This window comes from Lethenteron reissneri, chromosome 53 (genome assembly GCF_015708825.2).
Source record: "Lethenteron reissneri isolate LAM-NWPU_2019-01 chromosome 53, ASM1570882v1, whole genome shotgun sequence".
NCBI lineage: Eukaryota > Metazoa > Chordata > Hyperoartia > Petromyzontiformes > Petromyzontidae > Lethenteron > Lethenteron reissneri.
Window position 1 is genome coordinate 6351098 of NC_083831.1, and position 23119 is coordinate 6374216.

General features: G+C 51.8%; 1 protein-coding gene across 1 annotated transcript in view; it reads left to right on the top strand.

The window, feature by feature from the left end:
* Window positions 1-23119, top strand: part of LOC133356208 (regulator of G-protein signaling 7-like) — a 56264-nt gene that overhangs the window by 21497 nt on the left and 11648 nt on the right. The window contains exons 2-7 of the mRNA XM_061573585.1: window positions 12527-12623; window positions 13780-13830; window positions 15156-15262; window positions 18634-18685; window positions 21266-21330; window positions 23000-23076. Of these exons, the coding sequence (XP_061429569.1) occupies window positions 12527-12623; window positions 13780-13830; window positions 15156-15262; window positions 18634-18685; window positions 21266-21330; window positions 23000-23076 (449 nt within the window). The remainder of the gene's footprint in view (window positions 1-12526; window positions 12624-13779; window positions 13831-15155; window positions 15263-18633; window positions 18686-21265; window positions 21331-22999; window positions 23077-23119) is intronic.

Sequence of the window (23119 nt, forward strand, 5' to 3'; positions counted from 1 at the left end):
AAGAGGGGTAGGTGAGAGGGGGGCGTGGTGGAGGAGGATGATGAAGAGGGGTAGGTGAGAGGGGGGCGTGGTGGTGGAGGATGATGAAGAGAGGGGTAGGTGAGAGGGGGGCGTGGTGGTGGAGGATGATGAAGAGAGGGGTAGGTGAGAGGGGGGCGTGGTGGAGGAGGGGGATGAAGAGGGGTAGGTGAGAGGGGGGCGTGGTGGGGGAGGATGATGAAGAGGGGTAGGTGAGAGGGAGGCGTGGTGGAGGAGGATGATGAATAGAGGGGTAGGTGAGAGGGGGGCGTGGTGGTGGAGGATGATGAAGAGGGGTAGGTGAGAGGGGGGCGTGGTGGTGGAGGATGATGAAGAGGGGTAGGTGAGAGGGAGGCGTGGTGGAGGAGGATGATGAAGAGAGGGGTAGGTGAGAGGGGGGCGTGGTGGTGGAGGATGATGAAGAGAGGGGTAGGTGAGAGGGGGGCGTGATGGAGGAGGGGGATGAAGAGAGGGGTAGGTGAGAGGGAGGCGTGGTGGAGGAGGATGATGAAGAGGGGTAGGTGAAAGGGGGGCGTGGGGGGGGAGGGTGAGGAAGAGGGGGAGGGGAGAGGGAGGCGTGGTGGAGGAGGATGATGAAGAGGGGTAGGTGAAAGGGGGGCGTGGTGGAGGAGGATGATGAAGAGGGGTAGGTGAGAGGGGGGCGTGGTGGAGGAGGGGGGTGAAGAGGGGTAGGTGAGAGGGGGGCGTGGTGGAGGAGGGGGGTGAAGAGGGGTAGGTGAGAGGGGGGCATAGGTGAGGAAGAGGAGGGTGAGAGGGAGAGAGCGATTTGCTGCAATTTATTTTTCACATCCTAAAATGTGACAAGAATTTCAAGCGGAGCGTGATGCACCGTGCGTCACGCGCGGAATGTCACCGTGGGCGGTGAGGGCCCGCGTCTCGCTCTCTCGCTCTCTCGCTTCCTTTGGCCTCGCTCGCTCGCTCCATCGCTGTCTCTCTCGCTCGCTCTCTCGCTCTCTCTGTCTTCCGCTCCCACCGCTCTCTCCCTCTCTCTCTCGTTCTCTTTTGCTTTTTCATTCCTCCTCCTCCTCCTCGTCAACCCGATGTCCAAATTATTTCACCGTCTCTCTATGGTACCCCGTTATGTACACGCGCGCACACGCACGCACACAAACGCGCACGCACACAAACGCGCACACACACACGCGCGCACACACACGCGCGCACACACACGCGCGCACACACACACGCACACACGCGCACACACGCGCGCACACACACGCGCGCACACACGCGCGTGCACGCACGCACACAAACGCGCACGCACACGCGCGCACACGCACGTGCACGCACGCACACAAACGCGCACGCACACGCGCGCACACGCACGTGCACACACGCACACGCGCACGCACGCACACATACGCACACACGCGCACGCGCACACAAACGCGCACACATACGCACACACGCACACAAACGCGCACACACGCGCGCACACACACGCACACACACGCACGCGCGCACACACACACGCGCACACAAACGCGCACACACACGCGCACACACACACGCACACAAACGCGCACACACGCGCGCTCACGTTGCGTGCATGTATTCCTCTTTACGAAACGATTTTCTAACTGCGCGGAGTGGCCCCCCACCTCCCCCCCCCCATATGACCCAGTCAGCCGGAATGCGCCCGATCCCATCTCCCTCGACACGTCTCTCGGGGCTCTGCGGGGTTTCGAGTCTGGGTTCGTGCGCCGTGCGTAGCGATCGCCCGCGTCGCCTTTGACAGGCGGTCGGGGCGAGCGCTGCTAGCGAAGGTCCCGGCACCTATGAAGGCTATGAAGGCTATGAAGGCCCGTGGCACCCCGAGGTGGTGGGCGGCCGCCTTTGTCTCCCCGCCAGTGGCGACGTTGACCGCAACACCGCACCAGCAACTCATTTGAGGCAGAGTCGACCCAGCCGGATGCCCAGGACCGGTTCAGATAATCGTCACCGGCGTCGGGAATCGAGCTCGGGTCCTCTGCCCCGCTGCGCGGTGCCGCTAACCGCTGCGCCACCGCTGCCGCCACCGTCCGCGCGCAGACAGCTTCGTCACGGGGATTTGTTTTTTTAGTTTTTTGCGGGAATTTTAGAGATTTTTTGAACCCCCCTTGTTGTTTCATCCCCCGGCCTCGCCCGGGAGATGGAGCCGATCCGGCGACGTCTCTGCGGATCGCGGATCGCGGCTCGCCAACGTGGGTGGGGGGGGGGGGGCCTCCCCTCCCCACCCCTCCCATCCCATCCCCTCCCTATCCCCTCCCCTCCCTATCCCTCCCTATTTTATTTTCCTCCCGGCTGCCGATACACAGTCGTATCCAAGGGCAACCGTCTCCGAACTTGTGTGCTCCGCACCCCCCTCCCCCCCCCTTAGCAACGGAGGATGGAGTGGCAAACGCGTGATGCTTGAAGTGCACTCCTCCTCCTCCTCGCGTAGAATTTACCGTATTCTCTGGACCACAAGGCGCACTTTGTAAGTCTTACCGTATTCTCTGGACCACAAGACGCACTTTGTGAGCCTTATCGTATTCTCTGGACCACAAGACGCACTTTGTGAGTCTTACCGTATTCTCTGGACCACAAGACGCACTTTGTGAGCCTTAACGTATTCTCTGGACCACAAGACGCACTTTGTGAGCCTTACCGTATTCTCTGGACCACAAGACGCACTTTGTGAGCCTTACCGTATTCTCTGGACTACGAGATGCACTTTGAGTGCCTTACCGTATTCTCTGGACCACAAGACGCACTTTGTGAGCCTTACCGTATTCTCTGGACTACGAGACGCACTTTGTGAGCCTTACCGTATTCTCTGGACCACAAGACGCACTTTGTGAGTCTTACCGTATTCTCTGGACCACAAGACGCACTTTGTAAGTCTTACCGTATTCTCTGGACCACAAGACGCACTTTGTGAGCCTTATCGTATTCTCTGGACCACAAGACGCACTTTGTGAGTCTTACCGTATTCTCTGGACCACAAGACGCACTTTGTGAGCCTTACCGTATTCTCTGGACCACAAGACGCACTTTGTGAGCCTTACCGTATTCTCTGGACCACAAGACGCACTTTGTGAGCCTTACCGTATTCTCTGGACTACGAGATGCACTTTGAGTGCCTTACCGTATTCTCTGGACCACAAGACGCACTTTGTGAGCCTTACCGTATTCTCTGGACTACGAGACGCACTTTGTGAGCCTTACCGTATTCTCTGGACCACAAGACGCACTTTGTGAGTCTTACCGTATTCTCTGGACCACAAGGCGCACTTTGTGAGTCTTACCGTATTCTCTGGACCACAAGACGCACTTTGAGTGCCTTACCGTATTCTCTGGACCACAAGGCGCACTTTGAGTGCCTTACCGTATTCTCTGGACCACAAGACGCACTTTGTGAGCCTTACCGTATTCTCTGGACCACAAGGCGCACTTTGTGAGTCTTACCGTATTCTCTGGACCACAAGGCGCACTTTGTGTGTCTTACCGTATTCTCTGGACCACAAGACGCACTTTGTGAGCCTTATCGTATTCTCTGGACCACAAGACGCACTTTGTGAGTCTTACCGTATTCTCTGGACCACAAGACGCACTTTGTGAGCCTTACCATATTCTCTGGACCACAAGACGCACTTTGTGAGCCTTACCGTATTCTCTGGACTACGAGACGCACTTTGTGTGTCTTACCGTATTCTCTGGACCACAAGACGCACTTTGTGAGCCTTACCGTATTCTCTGGACCACAAGACGCACTTTGTGTGTCTTACCGTATTCTCTGGACCACGATACGCACTTTCTGAGTCTTACCGTATTCTCTGGACCACAAGGCGCACTTTGTAAGTCTTACCATATTCTCTGGAACACAAGACGCACTTTGTGAGCCTTACCGTATTCTCTGTACCACAAGACGCACTTTGTGAGCCTTACCGTATTCTCTGGACCACAAGACGCACTTTGTGTGTCTTACCGTATTCTCTGGACCACGAGACGCACTTTGTGAGCCTTACCGTATTCTCTGGACCATAACGCGCACTTTGTGAGCCTTACCGTATTCTCTGGACCACAAGACGCATTTTGTGAGTCTTATCGTATTCTCTGGACCACGAGACGCACTTTGTGAGCCTTACCGTATTCTCTGGACCATAACGCGCACTTTGTGAGTCTTACCGTATTCTCTGGACCACGAGACGCACTTTGTGAGCCTTACCGTATTCTCTGGACCATAACGCGCATTTTGTGAGTCTTACCGTATTCTCTGGACCACAAGACGCACTTTGTGAGCCTTACCATATTCTCTGGACCACAAGACGCACTTTGTGAGCCTTACCGTATTCTCTGGACCACAAGACGCACTTTGTGAGCCTTACCCTCAACTCCAGCGGGTCCCACCACCGCCTTTCTTACTCGCCACGCTGCGTCGCGGCCCTTTGCCAAATTCCTCTTCTCGTTATTTTAGGTCGCAGAGCCCCTGCCCTTTAGACGGCACCTTTGGCCTACTCTTCCCCCACGCCCGGCCGCCAGCGTGCCACTCGCCCTGCGTTGCCGCACGATCTTGGGGGTTGACGGAAGCCAAATCGTCACTCTTGGGGCGGGCGGGCGGGTGGTTTCATGCGGACTTGATTCCATTGCCAAAGGTTTCCATTTGGTGTTTGGACATCTTGACACCTCCTGTTTTAATGCAAGAAAGGTTAACAACTCGTTCTTATTCTTTCATACTTTGATACTTGCCCACCGGTGTAGGAATATGGAATCCCTGCCTCTGGCACAGGAGATGAATACCGATGGCTCAATGCGACTGTGAACAGCGGGCGGCCCAAGTGCAGAGGGGTTCCATGTTGCCCAGCTGCCAACCCGGCGGCCCGAGTTCGATTCCCGCTCACGACCACCGGCACACCGGTGAAGATCACAACCTGAACCGGTCCCTTGGCCTCCTCCCCTTGGTCGACTCGGCCTCAAATGAGTACCTGGCACAAGGTGCAAACAGCAGCGCTTGGCGAGACAAAGGCGGCCGGGCGTCGTGCTGGCCACCCACCCCCTTGTGTGCGACAGCGCCGGCCTTCATAGGTGCTACTCGCTACTATCAGCACTTGCCCCAACAGTCTGTCAAGGCTACACGGGGGATCTTTATCTTTGTCCCCCCCGCACCCACCCCCATCCATGAGCGTGCTTTACTGTAATTGTTTTGCTTCGGCGGACAGTTGAGCCGAAGGTACAAGGCCATTGTGTCCGACGTTTGAAAATGCGTCAAACGTCATCAGGGCAATCTCCAGGAATTCGGAGGGGAAAAAACACCCAGCCCCATTGAGGAAGTCAAGATGGCTTCTTCCCACGTGTGCCGTGCGGAGCCGGGCGTCCGTTGAGGTTGCGTGGATGTCCGCGTTTGAACTCGGAGCTCTCGTCCGTGACCTCGCGCAGCCGATCGCCGAAGCGCTCGTCGTAGTGTCAAGCTGCGAGAGTTTTTATTTTGCGTTCCCAGGCGAGAACTCAAGAGGCCGAGGATAGGGCCTCGTTTGCGAGGGTGGCCTGGCACCACGAAAGTCACCGGGGACGGGTGGGTGGTTGACGGTCCCATTAGCTGCAGCCGCACTTTAACAACTCTGGCACCCCCCCCCCCCTCTCAGCCAGTCTACATAACAAAGACTCAGTCCTTTGTTATGTAGACTAGCCGTAGCTTCAGCCGCACCAACTTTACCATAATAATAAAAAAACTCCTATCCAGGGGCCTGCCCTGGCTCCTGCCCCCTCAACCAGTATATATACGGGGTCGGATCTCTTGGAATTTCTCATTTACTTGATACAGCGAGCGTGCTGCGACGGTTCCACCTGAAGACGGAGGCTTGTGTTGCCTCCGAAACGTCGTGATTTTTATTTTAGTTTTATTTTTTACCGACGTGACTTTACCGAAAAAACCCAAGAATATGAATCCTTGCGGTCACGAAAGCTTCAAATCTAGAATGTGCTGTCCTTAATTTAACCGGGGGATGGAATTGCCCGGGGCCCCGTCGAGACGCCGTCTGACCTCGGGGCTCCCCTGAGGGTGCCGGCAAGGCCTGGCCCACGCCCTGTGGGTGACACCGCGATGTTGTTGATTTTCGTTGAACGCGTCGCTTTGAAGCAAGCCAACTCGCCCGCCCGCCCGCCCGCCGGTGGGAGGTCTGGCCTCGGCCCCGTGACACGGGGGGCAAATCGCTCGGACGGTTTTCACCGCGGGGGGGGGGGGGCTACCGGGGTCGCCGTTAATCGCGTAAATTTGGCGTCGCGTAAAATGACAAAGCGATGTATGAGCGGCCGGGGTCGTAGCGGGTTGGGACGGTGGGGGGGGGGGGGAAAGTGTTTAATGGCGTGAGTGGTCGCCACTTACAAATGTGGATTCTTTTGCGACGGCGGAATAATTTTTGCGGTTTCTTTGTGCGTGCGTGTGTGGGTGCGTGTGTGCGTGCGTGTATGGGTGTGAGGGTGCATGTGTGGTTGCGTGTGTGGGTGCATGTATGGGTGTGTGGATGCGTGTGTGGGTGTGGGTGCGTGCTTGTGGGTGCGTGTGGGCGCGTGCGTGTGTGGGTGCGTGTGTGGGTGCGTGTATGGGCGTGTGGGTGCGTGCGTGTGTGGGTGCGTGTGCGTGTGGGTGTGTGTGGGTGTGTGGGTGCGTGTGCGTGCAGAGCAGTTGCGTAGCGGGTAGCGCGCCGCGCCATGAAGCCGGAGACCAGAGTTGGATTGCCGCTCACAGCTCCCACTCACCTGCACACCTGACTCCTCCCCTCCACATCTCACCACTCACCTGCTCACCTGACTCCTCACCTCCACATCTCACCACTCACCTGCTCACCTGACTCCTCACCTCCACAGCTCACCACTCACCTCCACAGCTCACCACTCACCTGCACACCTAACTCCTCCCCTCCACATCTCACCACTCACCTGCTCACCTGACTCCTCACCTCCACATCTCACCACTCACCTGCTCACCTGACTCCTCACCTCCACAGCTCACCACTCACCTGCTCACCTGACTCCTCACCTCCACAGCTCACCACTCACCTGCACACCTGACTCCTCACCTCCACAGCTCACCACTCACCTGCACACCTGACTCCTCACCTCCACATCTCACCACTCACCTGCTCACCTGACTCCTCACCTACACATCTCACCACTCACCTGCTCCAACACCGGTGACGATTATCTGAACCGGTCCTGGGCCTCTCCCAGGTAGATTCATCCTAAAACGAGTTCCTGGTGCGGTGTGTAGTAAACATCGCCACTGGGGAGACAAAGGCGGTCGGGCGTGATGTTGGCCACCCACCCCCTCGTTTGCCGTGCCGGCCTTCATAGGCACTACTTGCTAAAAGCACTTGCCCCAACAGTCTGTTGAGGCTGCATGGGGGATCTTTGTGTGCTCGGTCCCTCAAATCCCGATGGAGAGTCAAGCCATTCCGTATTTTGAGTGGAGCCGGAACGAGTAGTGGAGTAACTCTATTCATCGATTACGTCGATCAATCGATGATACATTTGAATCAACGATGTTATTCATAATCAACGTTTTTGGGTTTAGATCGCATTATTTATAAATGTGTCGTAACCCTCCACCACCCGACACGGCCAATCAGTAAAAAAGTGTCACGTTGACAATTCTGGCGAATTGCCCGATGATGCTGGATGCAATTACCAGCGAAACGTCGTACTCAAATTGTAAATGTTGTGACTTCAACACACCGGTGGGCTAAAGCAGTGAACTATTTGTCTTTTGTCAACGTGACACTTTTTTACTGTTTGGCCGTGTCGGGTGGTGGAGGGTTACAACACATTTATAAATAACGCGATCTAAACCCAAAAACGTTGATTATGAATACTTTTCTTGTTGTCAATTACTCGGTGCCATTTAAATATGGCGGCCACCCCCGCCACATCCTGTTGCCTCCCGAAAGCTGGAAACCTCCATACAAGCCACGCCCATGCCACCACTAAGCCACCTCCCGTCCAGCGGCTCACATGGCAATGGAGGCAATATTTTATTTATTTATATTTATTACTTATATATTTTTCAACGTTGCCCGATCTGGTGGGTAACTTTTTTTATGCCAAGGGCCATTTGGATATTTATAACATCACTAGCGGAAGTACCCGGCTTTGCCCGGGTGAAAAATATATTTCTTAAAAACCTTACATATATATACACACAGATACTAAGGTATTGTCAAAGCCCGGTGGGCTGTTTGTACATTTCTCCACCAACAAATATATAAGAGGCTTTCACAAGTCCAAAAAGTTGTAGAAAGTGTGGGGTAAATAGTTGATGTAAAAATGTTTCCGAAAATTGTGGTCTCCCCCCCCCCCCTCAAAAAATATCTTTACCCCTCGTAGGTATATATACTAACAACACCTTACATACAACAGAGGAAGTGGTATCTATTGACTCTGTAGTAGTATCTACTGACTGTACAGTAGTATCAACTGAGCCAGTAGTAGCTACTGACTGTGTAGTAGTATTTAGTGACTGTAATAACTACTGACCATAGTAGTATTTACTGGGCCTACAGTAGTATCTACCGACTATATACTCGTAACGACTAACTGTATAGTATCTGCTGACTCTATAGTTGTATCCACTGACTATAGTAGTAACTACAAAATCTATAGCAGTATCTACTCACTCTATAATAGTATCTACTGACTCTAGTAGCTACTCACCGTGGTAGTATTCGCGGGCCATACAAAAGTATGAACTTGTGTTGCCTCCGAAGCGTCGTGATTTATTTATTTTATTGTTTTACCTACGTGACTTTACCGAAAAAAACAAAGAGTAGGGGGACATACCAAAATATCTGCTCGAACTCAGATCCATGTTAGAATTAAAATAGTCTGTCATTCTCACGACGCTCTGAATGTTTTTGTTATTATGTTTATTTGCCGGTTATATTTGGTCAAATATTTAATTAACTCACCCCTAATGTGATGGCTGGAACTGCTTCTCTTTGGTGAGGCGTGTGATGTTAGCCGGTATTGATGATGTTGCTACTCGGAACTGCTTTTCCAGGTTTGCTCCTAGATTTATTGAATTTCGAGTCCTGCCTGCGGTTGCCTTGGCAGGGCCAGAGACCAAATGATTTCGCGGGCCTCATACGGCCCGTGGGCCGGACGTTCCCCACCCCGGCGTTAGAGCAACCGTGCCGATATCACTGGTCAACAAAAAAAAACATGTTTTTCTGGCCTGGAGTTTTGCAGCTGTTCTAGACTAATTTCAGGGTGCTGATTCCAAATCTGATCTCAGATTTGCTCTATCACATCTCATTTTTATGCTATCGGCATACCCCATTTTCATTGATTTTACCAGAAATTAAATCCGTCACTTATGATTGCAAGTTGTTGCGAGTCGGTGACTGCTTTAGTGTTAAAATATGGTGCTGTATTTTTAGGATAGTGTGTTTATAATATCATTTTATGTAGATATCCACAATTATTTAATATTTTTCTTCCGCAGTTTTTATTGAAAATGATAAATTTGATATCTCAAAAACCTGATGTGATAGACAAAAAACTGATGCCAGATTTGGAATCGGCACCCCAAATTTACCTTAAACCCGTTGGAATACAGTAATAGGTTTTTACCCTTTCAACTGGTACAAAAACTGACACCTTTATACAAGGGATCATGTTTGCAATAACCACAACACAAGCAGTCAATATGCAAACAAAGAAAAACAACTCTGATAATGATATGCACTGTCCTTGAAGTTGATTGGTCCACACCCGAGACAGCTTTTCTTAGAGCCTAGTCTCCATTGGTGTTGGACCAGATGACGCCAAAAGGCGTACTGCATATCATTATCAGAGTTGTTTATTTTTGTTTGCATATTGACTGCTTGTGTTGTGGTTGTTGCAAACATGATCCCTTGTATAAAGGTGTCAGTTTTTGTACCAGTTGAAAGGGTAAAAACCTATCACTATATTTTGCCACTGGTAAAGGAGATGTCTCATACCGTTGGAATACCTTATGCCAGATAAAGTGTGTTGACCAGTGTTATAATCCGGAGAGTCGTCCACGAGCCCGCGTCGTTGACATCATTCATCCGTCGCGCACGGCCAGCGAAGGGCGAATGCGTCAAATGTTTCACATCCCAGCGCAACCAACAGCAACAAAACGAGGAGCCTCCTTTGCAAGCGGCCCCTGGTGGCTCGCTAGACGGCGCAGACGCCAGAGCCTTCGCCGTTGAGGACCTGGGTTCGAATCCGAGTCTCAGCCACCCCCAGATAAAAATTCACGCAACCACGGGGAGAGACACGCAAACTCCAAATATACAGCAGGCGTCAGGGTCAGGATTCAAACCCACGACCTCTTGTATACTTGGCGAGGTAGTTAACATCTCCTAGCCACCGTAATGATGATGATGATGATGAGATAGAAATGCAAACTCCACATATACAGCAGGCGTCAGGGTCGGGATCAAACCCACGACCTCTTGTATACCAGGCGAGGTAGTTAACATCTCCTAGCCACCGTAATGATGATGAGATAAAAATGCAAACTCCACATATACAGCAGGCGTCAGGGTCGGGATCGAACCCACGACCTCCTGTATACCAGGCGAGGTAGTTAACATCTCACCACCGTGGCGAGATGCGCTGCTTCTGCGCCGTCTGGAATGATCCTTTTTCCGATATTAGGAAGCTGCTGGAGCTATGCGCTTTTAAATCATCGTCTAGATTGCAAACTAATTTATTTTACAACTTAATTTGTGTTTCGTTTCTTAACTTCTCCCCGTACGTCTGATTAGCACGGTTGGCTACGTACAGTGCGAAAGAAATTCAACACACATAACATACCTACAAGGCGATTCTTTTATCCATAGGTGACCCCCTCTTCTGGTCTCGTTCTTCGTCTTCCCGTGACACGTCCCAGTTTTTAGTTTCAAATCTCAAGAGGAGGCAGAACCCCGTGACCGAAGCACGCAGCTGAGGATGGCAGCCCCCCTCGTGTCTTTCAGAATCCGCACACGTGCCATTTGTGGGCCCCCCTAATTAATTCCACCCCAACCCCCCCCCTCCCATCAAAGAGAGCGCCTCTTTAATTAGGGCTGCCCTTCTACCAGTGGGCCGACCGGGCTGCGGGGGGGCGGGGGGGTAGAGGGGGGGGGTAGAGGGGGGGGGTAGAAGGGGGGGGGGGTAGAGGGGGGGGGGGTGCCCCCTACGATCGCGCTAACCCCCCACCCGCCCCCCGCGAGGACGTCGTTAATAATTCAGCCCGTGGAGGCGGATTTAGTCTCAGAACTTACGAGCGTGGCCTTACGATTGCCAAAACAAAAAACTAAACACGAAACAGCGAAGGTCAAAGACGATTTCCTGCTCGAGTGAGCGTTGATGCGTTGGAGGTTCTCTCACCAGCAGCCCGAGAAGGTGGTGGGAAGTCCGATTTGCTAGGATTTCTATTCTTAAGCAATTTTAATTTGACCAAGTAAGGCCGCCCACTGAGCGAGGTAGCTCTTCTTTTTTTTGTAGAAGCGACCTGGTCGTCACAAACGACAGCCTCACGAAGCGGTGGCTTCGTATGATCGTCACGTGGACATTGAGAGCAGCAGCCACAGACACCCTGAATGCGTGATGTTGACTCGAAACGTGGAGGGGAAAACCGGAGGGACCCGGCGAAAAATCCACGCGACCACGGGGCAGAGTACGATCCAAGTATACAGCAGCAGGCGTCAGGGTCGGGATCGAACACACGACCTCCTGCATACCAGGCGAGGGAGTTAACATCTCCTAACCACCGTGATGATGATGAGAGAGAAACACGCAAACTCCAAATATACAGCAGCAGGTATCGTCAGGGTCAGGATCGAACACACGACCTCCTGTACACCAGGCGAGGTAGTTAACATCTAGCCACCGTGATGATGATGAGAGAGAAACACGCAAAATCCAAGTATACAGCAGCAGGCATCGTCAGGGTCAGGATCGAACAGACGACCTCCTGTACACCAGGCGAGGGAGTTAACATCTCCGAGCCACCGTGATGATGATAAGAGAGAAACACGCAAACTCCAAATATACAGCAGCAGGCATCGTCAGGGTCAGGATCGAACACACGACCTCCTGTACACCAGGCGAGGGAGTTAACATCTCCTAGCCACCGCGGGCGCCCAGTGCCTCCTGGGTACCGCTGATCCACGTGGCTTCTCCTCCAGCCGAACAGCCAGCGAGTGACGCTAACAGGGGGCGACCCGTCTGTGTGTGGTGCCGTCTCCTCCTCCACCCACTACCCCCCCACCCACTACCCCCCCACCCACTACCCCCCCACCCACTACCTCCCCACCCTCCCCCATCCTGAACTCCCCACTACCCCCCCCCACCCTGTCCCACCCTGCCCCACCCTGCCCCCCCCACCCTCCCCCCACCCTCCCCCACCCTCCCCCACCCCCCCCACCCTCCCCCACCTTGCCCACCCCACCCTCCCCACCCTCCCCCACCCTGCCCACCCCACCCTCCCCACCCTCCCCCACCCCGCGAGGAGGAGCAGATGGAGGAGGTGGTGAGGAAGATGCAGGACGAGACGAGCGGAGTTCCCATCCGCACGGTCAAGAGCTTCCTCTCCAAGATCCCCAGCGTCGTCACCGGTAGACGCTGACGCCCTCCTCCCCCTCCTCCCCCCCCCCCCCGTCGCTTCGTCATCGTCATCATCGTCATCGTCGTCGTTGTCATCGCCATCGTCGTCGTCATCGCCATCGTCATCGCCGTCGTCATCACCATCGTCGTCATCGTCGTCATCGCCATCATCATCGTCGTCGTCATCATCATCGTCGTCATCGCCATCGTCATCGCCGTCGTCATCACCATCGTCGTCATCGTCGTCATCGCCATCATCATCGTCGCCGTCATCACCATCGCCATCGTCATCGCCGTCATCATCACCATCATCGTCATCGCCATCATCATCGTCATCACCATCGTCATCGTCATCACCATCGCCATCGTCATCGCCGTCATCATCACCATCATCGTCATCGCCATCATCATCGTCATCTCCATCGTCATCGTCGCCATCGTCTATAATGTTTTACCCACGTGATGATGAGCCCCACTTCGTTGAGCTATTATCGTTTGTGGGGAGGCCGATTCTGAAAAAGGAAGTTAGTAGCTCAGTGGGCTCTACCTGGTAAAATAAACATAGTTTATTTTTTTTCAAGTGATTTGTTTACCTTTCGTATACTTTGCACTCATATCGTGTTTTTGTACCGATAGCTCACCGGATTCCTCCAGTATAAATACACATTATGATTCTAAACAATGCCGCGGTCATCGTTATCGTTATTGTATCATCACCATCATCATCACTGTCGTAATTATCGGTCAAATCATCATCTCTATTGACGTGACATCATCACTGTTGACGTGACGTCATCGCTATTGACGTGACGTCATCGCTATTGACGTGACGTCATCACCATTGACGTGACGTCATCTTTATTGACGTGACGTCATCTATATTGACGTGACATCATCGCTATTGACGTGACGTCATCACTATTGACGTGACGTCATCATCACTATTGATGTGACATCATCTCTATTGACGTGACATCACTATTGACGTGACGTCATCACTATTGACGTGAGATCATCTCTATTGACGTGACGTCATCACTATTGAATGATTATTAATGGAGCCACTGTCACTCGGCAGGGTTGAGCCGCTCTCGACACAAATGTCAATAAGTGATCAATACCTCGTTTACCTCCCTGCCCCCCCCCACCTCACCCGCTCCTCACCAGGTGCGGACATCGTCCAGTGGCTCATGAGAAACCTCATCATTGACGACCCAGGTGAGGCCTCCTCACCTCTACACCTCACCACTCACCTCACTCCTCACCTCACTCCTCACCTCACTCCTCACCTATTCATCTCACCACTCACCTGACTCCTCACCTCACCACTCACCTCAACACCTCACCAATCACCTCACTCCTCACCTCACCACTCACGACTCACCTCACGCCTCACCACGTACCTCACTCCTCTCCTCACCCCTCACCTCCCTCCTCACCTCTCTCCTCCCCTATTCATCTCACCACTCACCTGACTCCTCACCTCACCACTCACCTCAACACCTCACCAATCACCTCACTCCTCACCTCACCACTCACGACTCACCTCACTCCTCACCACTTACCTCACCCCTCACCTCACTCCTCACCTCACTCCTCACCTATTCATCTCACCACTCACCTGACTCCTCACCACTCACCACTCACCTCACTCCTCACCACTCACCTCACTCCTCACCTCACTCCTCACCTATTCATCTCACCACTCACCTCACTCCTCACCTCACCACTCACCACTCACCTCACTCCTCACCACTCACCTCACTCCTCACCTCACTCCTCACCTATTCATCTCACCACTCACCTGACTGCTCACCTCACCACTCACCACTCACCTCACTCCTCACCTATTCATCTCACCACTCACCTGACTCCTCACTTCACCACTCACCTGCTCACCTGTCTCACCACCAGTGTCTCACCACCAGTGTCACACCAGAGAATTGACGCCAACAGGCAAACAGTACAAAGACAATGCTAGTATCAGACCACTTAGGGGCCGTACATAAATGACGTCACGCACCTGGGGGGGGAAGGTCAGACATTTGTGACGATGTGTGACGAGGGGGGGGGGGGGGGTTTGAGGATTGTGACGTCACATCAAAATGCGCAACTTTAAATGAATATAGACAACACGTTCTACTTAAATAAATATACTTTATAATAAATGTTTTCTCTACAACATCGGAGTGCAGCGCCACATTAAATACGCACTACAATGACAATAGTTTAAAGCGATTTGAGCATATTTAATCTGGGGGGGGGGGCAGATCTTTGTGACGTCATATTTGAGGGGGGGTCTGACTTTTTGTGACGCCGTGTGACGAGGGAAGGGGGCGGTCAAAATCATCCAAAATCGCGTGACGTCATTTATGGACGCCCCCTTAAAGCAAATTATAATAATTATAGGTTTCTGACATTTCTGGTAATAAAACAAGTTCACCATACATACAACAGCACTTGCCCCAGCAGCTTGCTGAGGCTATACCGTGGCGGCGGGTGGCGTGCAGGGGGTTGATGGACACCTTTGTCTTTGTGCGCAGCGGAGGCGCTGCATCTGGGCACGCTCGTGTCTGCTCACGGATATTTCTTCCCGATCTCGGACCACGTGCTCACCCTGAAAGACGACAACACCTTCTACCGGTTCCAGGTGAGCGCCGGGGGGGGGGGGGGGTCTATGCAGGTGTGATGACTCGGCAGGTGTGAGCGTGCAGAATCAGAATATTTATCTTATTATTTTAAATATATAAATTGACTGGAGGAATCCGAAGAGCTGTAAAGAACTTTTTCTTCACCGGCGCGCAGGAGATTCACAGATGTCCGATTTCGATTTAAAGCTTTCGTGACTGCAGGGATTCATCTTCTTGGTTTTTTCGGTAAAGTCACGTAGAAGGGAAATAATAAAATACATTTTTTTTTACATAGTATGTTTTTAATTTTTTTAATTTTTTAATTTACCTTCTACATGACTTTACCGAAAGAACCAAGAAGATTAATCCCTGCAGTCACGAAAGCTTTAAATCGAATTCGGACATCTGTGAATCTCCTGTGCGCCGGTGAAAAAAAAGTGCTTCACAGCTCTTCGGATTCCTCCAGTCAATTTATAATAAAAATGTAACATATTATGTTTTATTTTTATTATTTATTATTTCCCTTCTACGTGACTTTACCGAAAGAACCAAGAAGAGATGTCCGATTGTATACAGACGCGTGACTATGCAGGTGTGACTTGGCAGGTGTGGAGGGGGTGTCCCGGCTCGCTGCCCAGGCGTGGGGAGGGCAGCAGTGGTATTAATGGGCAGGGGAAGATGATGGAAGGGGTGGGGTGGGGTGGAGGTTATCGGCCTTTCAGCCGCCTCGCCTCAACAACACAGGGAGACGTTTCGCTCTCTCCGGGCGGGTTGCGTGGCGTAGTGCTTCCCCCTAGTGGTGTGGCGTCGACAACAGCGGGTGACGTCCTCTGGTTCTTTCGGTAAAGTCACGTGGGTATAAAATAATTAGCTCACGACGTTTCGGGCGCAACACAAGCGACCGTCATCAGGTGGGACAACCACAGCAAGAAACAATTGCTGAAGTGGGCAAAAGGGTTGCTGTGACAAGAGGCTATATAGGTAAGAGAGGGGGAGAGGAGCCAGGGAGTTGTTCTGTAATATCCCCTTCCACGGCCCATTCTTCATCAAGGGGGGCTATGCAGCACTCTGCAAGGTTTACCAAACTGTGCTCCGCTCGTGACGTGCGGTGCCGATGGCGCGGTTACCCCGGCTGGCGGTGGCGGTGGTGGTGGCGGTGGTGGTGGCGGCCGCCTCTAACCCGGCGCTGTGGAGGTAGCGGCGGCGGTGAGGGTTGGTGGGTCACCGCACAGATGGTGCGAAACTCCCTTCTACCCGTCAGCGTCTCTCCATCTGTTCCTTCTGTACGGGGATCGAGCGTTGCCCCCCCCCACACCCCTCGCACACGTGGATTTTCTCAGGGTGCTCCGGCTTCCTCCCAAGCGTGTAATAAATACGACTCGTCGTGAATTGGCCGAATACATCTTAAGCCTTAACCCATTCCGATGACGTGTGATTCTCTCACTTAGTCTAAGGGTCTCTATGCGAAGCCATGGGTCGCTACATATGTCTATGGGTCTTTCTGACTCTATGGGTCTCTGTGTGCTTCTATGTTGTATGGGTCTCCGTATAAGTCTATGTGTCTCGGCATAAGTCTTTGTGTCTCTGTGTGAACAGAACGACGTACGTGTATGCTGTCAGTTTTTCTTTCGGTTCCATTGCGATGACGTTTCACGGATGTCATGGTACGTCATCGGAATGGAATCAGAAGAAAAAATGAAATACCGTAACTCTGTCGCACAAGGCCAGGCAGGAGGGCGCGTGGCACAGTTTCGGGTGCTGGCTACCGCAGAGTGGCGGCGGTCGTGTAGCTACGGTTCTCTGCGGCGAGTAACAACGACTTAAAATAAGTAATATTTAAAAAACTTTTTTTTAAAACACGCTTTAATGAAATGTACCGTACGAGTAATGGCAGAACTCCAGGAAGTGGCCCCAAGGCTTGCCATAACGTAAGGGGCCGTGGTGATTTACAGCCAACGTTAGTTGAGCGTGGACAATTAGACCCAAGCCGAAACATAAGATATGAAAAAGATTGTTTAAAAGTATTTTTATTTTATTTTTAATAATAAAATATAGTATTGTCACCAGTGTGACATACGTATACCAAGTTTGCAGTCGATACGACATTGGGAAGTGGGTTAAAATTGAGTTACAATATTTGAGGATACGACAACAGACAGAGTTTATCAAAAGCGTGTAACAGAATGTTTTAAAATATATGTTTTTTTAAATGATAGAATATAGACTTGTCATCAGTATGACATAAATATACCAAGTTTGCAGTTGATAGCACATTGGGAAGTGAGTCAAAATTTGAGTTACAATATTTTTTGAGGATACAACAACAGACAGAGTGAGTTAAATAAAAGCGTGTAAAAACAACGGCGCTGCTACTACTACGATGCCTCTCTCTAAATAAAATGAACGCTGAACCCGCTTGCACGATTCAGCGGTGAACGGGACCCACCCCACCCCACCCTGCCAGCTTGCAGACGTCTCGGAACTTGGAAAGGCTTAACCTCGGCACGCCCATCACGTACCTGTCAACCCCTTACCAGTGCCATCTCTACCTTACTACAGACCAATTCAGACCATATTGGTCACCCCGTGCTCTTTATAAATCTCAACATTCGTTTACAAAGTCCCAGCACAAGGGAGAAACGCAAACAAATAGACAATCACCACGACTACACTCACCACTAGTGCACTCACCACTACACTCACCACTACTACACTCACCACTAGTACACTCACCACTACCACACTCACCACTAGTACACTCACTACTACACTCACTACTAGTGCACTCACTAGTACACTCACCACTAGTACACTCACCACTAGTACACTCACCACTAGTACACTCACCACTACACTCACCACTAGTACACTCACCACTAGTACACTCACCACTACATACCTGTGAAGACCTTATCAGTGCCCTACATTGTTACAGACCAACTCAGACCCTATTGGTCACCCCGTGCCCCTTATACATCTCAAAGTTCATCCTTGAAAGTCCCATCACAAGGGAGAAATACAAACAAATAGACAATCACCACGACTACACTCACCACTAGTGCACTCACCACTACATACCTGTGAAGACCCTATCAGTGCCCTCTCTACCTTACTACAGACCAATTCAGACCCTATTAGTCACCCCGTGCTCCTTATTTATCTCAACCTTCATTTACAAAGTCCCGTCACAAGGGATAAAACGCAAACAAATGGACATTTTGTCGTTGCCCGCATTGAAACGGCCGTACGCCGTACGGACCTCAAAACTCTATCTCCCTGTACACGAACACGTGGTGAAGCGTGCGGGTTCCACGCGGTGTGCCGTCGCGTCATGCGGTTGCGTGAGCGACGTTGTTTCTCTCCGCTGCCCCCCCTCCCGCCGCCGCTTTAGACGCCCTACTTCTGGCCCTCCAACTGCTGGGAGCCGGAAAACATCGACTACGGTGAGAGCGGATATCCGCGACGGGAAGAGCTTCGTAGATCGTCGGATTTCTCCCGGGGATAAACGAAGATTCTGATTCTGTTCCCGCACGTGCTGCCGATCCACTCTCGCGCCGATCCATGTCCGTTGGGTGTGGCCCAATTCTGGCTTGGGGTCACGGTGGGGGGCGGACCGGGATCCGACTCCGGTAGCCCGGCTGAACGAATCGACGATTCGACGAGTTCTATTCGTTTCCAGTACGGCGGTGATCCCCTGGGATTACCGCGGCAGTAGACTTGTTTTCGATTTAAAGCTTTCGTGACTGCAGGGATTCATCTTCTTGGTTCTTTCGGTAAAGTCACGTAGAAGGGAAGTAATAAAATAATAAAAATAAAACATAATAAAACAATTCTCACGACGTTTCGGCCACAACGCAAGCAGCCGTCCTCAGGCGAAGAATGAAGCACCACCAAGCTTGGAGCGTATATTTAAGCTGGGTTAGAGCGGGGGAGGTGGGAAGAAGAGCGCCTAAACAAAATAATTTGCATATCAAGAGGATATGCTGAATTCCTCTTGATATGCAAATTATTTTGTTTAGGCGCTCTTCTTCCCACCTCCCCCCCTCTAACCCAGCTTAAATATACGCTCCAAGCTTGGTGGTGCTTCATTCTTCGCCTGAGGACGGCTGCTTGCGTTGTGGCCGAAACGTCGTGAAAATTGTTTTATTATGTTTTATTTTTATTATTTTATTACTTCCCTTCTACGTGACTTTACCGAAAGAACCAAGAAGATAGACTTGTTTTGTTTGTTTAGACCGGAGGTCTCCGACACCGGCAGTAGGTCTACACCAATCAAAGCATTGCACCTCGCTCCACACACCCACACTGCTGACGGTGGAGGTTGACAAGAAAACACAAATCAAGTCGTGACCCAAAGTGGTTGATGACATCTTTCCAATGATTGTTCGGTCTATAACCTTCCTCTCGGTTGAAATTGTCTCTGTGTCTGTGCACTATATGGATGGCTTCAGGAACTAAGCTTTGTTGATGATCAAGGTTTTTGGGTCAGATCGCGTTATTTATAAATGTGTCGTAACCCTCCACCACCCGACACGGCCAAACAGTAAAAAATGTGTCACGTTTTCAAAGGACAAATTAATTGACTTCTTTAGCCCACCGGTGTGCTGAAGAGAGAATCAACAGCATTTTAAAATTTTAAAGAAGTCAATTAATTTGTCCTTTGAAAACGTGACACATTTTTTACTGATTGGCCGTGTCGGGTGGTGGAGGGTTACGACACATTTATAAATAACGCGATCTAAACCCAAAAACGTTGATTATGAATAATATTGGTCGCGAAAGGCTACGTGTTAAATTAATCTTTGTTGATAGCCAGTAGGCTTGCAAGGTACCATCGTCTTAGAGAAATCAATTTCGTGTGAGCCATTCGCATTAAAATAATGATCAGCCACGGCAGAAATATTGGTCCTGCCGTGTTTCAAATCTGCTTCATGTTCACGAATACGGTCCGAGACATGTCGCTTAGTTGCCCCAATGTAACTGCTGCCGCAGATACAGCTTAGTTTGTAGACGCCGGGATATTGCATGTCAGGAATCTTGTCTTTCACAGATGGGATCAGATCACGAATTTCATGCACTGTGTTAAATCGGACCTGGATCTTGTGTTTGTTCATGATTTTGGAAATCTTTTGGTGACCCCTGCTATGTATGCCAGGGTGATGGTAAGCCCCCACTGAGCTTATATAATGACTTAAAGCTTTCGTGACTGCAGGAACTCATTCGTGGCTCTTTCGGTGAAGTCATGCAGATAGGTTTGTTATTTTCTTTGAACCTATCTACGTGACTTTACCGTAAGACCCAAGAATTTGAGCTTATACAGCTCTTTTACTGGTAGGAACCTCCTGGTTAGACCAGCCCACAGGGGATTATTGTGTCCGTCGTGCAGGGAGGGGCTGGGTGGGGAGGGAGGGGCTGGGTGGAGAGGGTAAGGAGGGGCTGGGTGGGGAGGGTGGGGCTGGGTGGGGAGGGGAGGGTGGGGAGGGGCTGGGGAGGGGATGATGGGGAGGGGCTGGGTGGGGGGTGTGAGGGGTGAGGCTGGGGGGGGAGGGGCTGGCCACCCCGTGGTGCCCTTATAAAACTCAACGTTTAACCTATTCACACCGGCTTGTGCCCGCCCTCACAGTCGGGCATATTTGCGGAATACACCACGCCGCCGTTGACCCTGGCCATTGACCGAGCAACTCGACGTTCCTACCAGCTCCCTCCGCAGGAATGTTGTTTCAGAAGTGACCTGGCTATCACAAACGATAGCTCAGCGAAAGTGGCTCATCATCGCGTGGAAATGTAAAGCAGCCGAAGTTGTTTAAAGCCACGCTCCTATCGAGGCTGCCAAGCAACCCGGTTTGGCCGGGGGCAGGTGACGTTGAACGACGAGCGCAGGCGAATTATAAATCGGCGTGGAACCCAACGAGCGTTCTTCGGGGACGTGATCCGGGGACAAGCTCCGACACGTCGGACTCCCGTGTCCCGAACAGCCACCCGTCGGAGAAGGAGGTTAAACGTTGTCCTTTCGTCACCTGCAGCCGTGTACCTGTGCAAGAGGGCGATGCAGAACAAGGCTCGCCTGGAGCTGGCCGACTACGAAGCCGTAAGTGCTGGGCTCACGGTCGCCTGCCGCTGCTGCTGGTCAGGCCGTTGCACGGGGCTGCCTTGTAAACCAAGCGCTGTGGAGGCAGCGAGGGTTGGCGGATCACTCACTCACTCGCTCATTGACTCATGCGCTCACTCACTCCCTCGCTTGCTCACTAACTTGCTCGTTCACTCACTCACTGACTCATGCGCTCACTCACTCGCTCACTGACTCGCTCACTCACTCGCTCACTGACTCGCTCACTCACTCGCTCACGGACTCATGCGCTCACTCACTCCCTCGCTTGCTCACTAACTTGCTCGTTCACTCACTCACTGACTCATGCGCTCACTCACTCACTCGCTCATTGACTCGCTCACTCACTCGCTCACTGACTCGCTCACTCACTCGCTCACTGACCCATGCGCTCACTCGCTCGCTCACTGACTCATGCGCTCACACACTCGTTAGCTCACACACTCACTCACTTGCTCACTGACTCATCCGTTCACTTGCTCACTGGACTCATGCGCTCACTCACTCACTCTCTCGTTAGATCACACACTCACTCACTCGCTCACTCACTCACTCGCTCGCTCACTAACTCATGCGCTCATTCACTCACTCTCTCGTTAGCTCACTCACTCACTCGCTCAGTCACTCACTCGCTCACTCACTCACTCACTCGCTCACTCACGCGTGAAGCTCCATCCTTACCCATGGGCGTCTCGGTCAACATCGCCTGGATTGTGACCGGGGTACGATGGCAGTACAGCAAGTGGGTCAATCCCCATTTGTCCGGGGATGGCAGTACAGCAAGTGGGTTCGTCATCATCGTTGCCTAATTATTCTTGCTTGTTGTTAATTTCTGCACTTCTGTGTGCATGCGTGTGTCTGTATGTCTATGTGTGTGGATCTGCGTGTATGTGAGTGTCTATGTGTGTGTGTCTGTGTGTGTCTATATGTGTGTGTCTACATGTGTGGGTCTGTGTGTGTCTACGTGTGTGCGTCTGTGTGTGTTTATGTGTGTGGGTCTGCGTGCATGTGTGTGTCTGTGTGTGTCTATGTGTGTGTGTCTACATGTGTGGGTCTGTGTGTGTCTACGTGTGTGCGTCTGTGTGTGTTTATGTGTGTGGGTCTGCGTGCATGTGTGGGTCTGTGTGTGTCTATGTGTGTGTGTCTACATGTGTGGGTCTGTGTGTGTCTACGTATGTGTGTTTATGTGTGTGGGTCTGCGTGCATGTGTGGGTCTGTGTGTGTCTATGTGTGGTGTGTCTACATGTGTGGTCTGTGTGTGGTCTACGTGTGTGCGTCTGTGTGTGTTTATGTGTGTGGGTCTGCGTGCATGTGTGGGTCTGTGTGTGGTCTATGTGTGTGTGTCTACATGTGTGGGTCTGTGCCTTTGTCTGTGTGCGTCTGTGTGTGTTTATGTGTGTGGGTCTGCGTGCATGTGTGGGTCTGTGTGTGTCTACATGTGTGGGGTCTGTGTGTGTCTACGTGTGTGCGTCTGTGTGTGTTTATGTGTGTGGGTCTGCGTGCATGTGTGTGTCTGTGTGTGTCTATGTGTGTGTGTCTACATGTGTGTGTCTGTGTGTGTCTATGTGTTGTGTCTACATGTGTGTGTCTGTGTGTGTCTATGTGTGTGTCTACATGTGTGTGTCTGTGCCTTTGTCTGTGTGCGCTGCAGGAGAGTTTGGCGCGATTGCAGAGGGCCTTCGCTCGCAAGTGGGAGTTCATATTCATGCAGGCCGAAGCACAGGCCAAGTGAGCACACACCGCTGCACCACCGCTCCTCACCCCCAGCTCA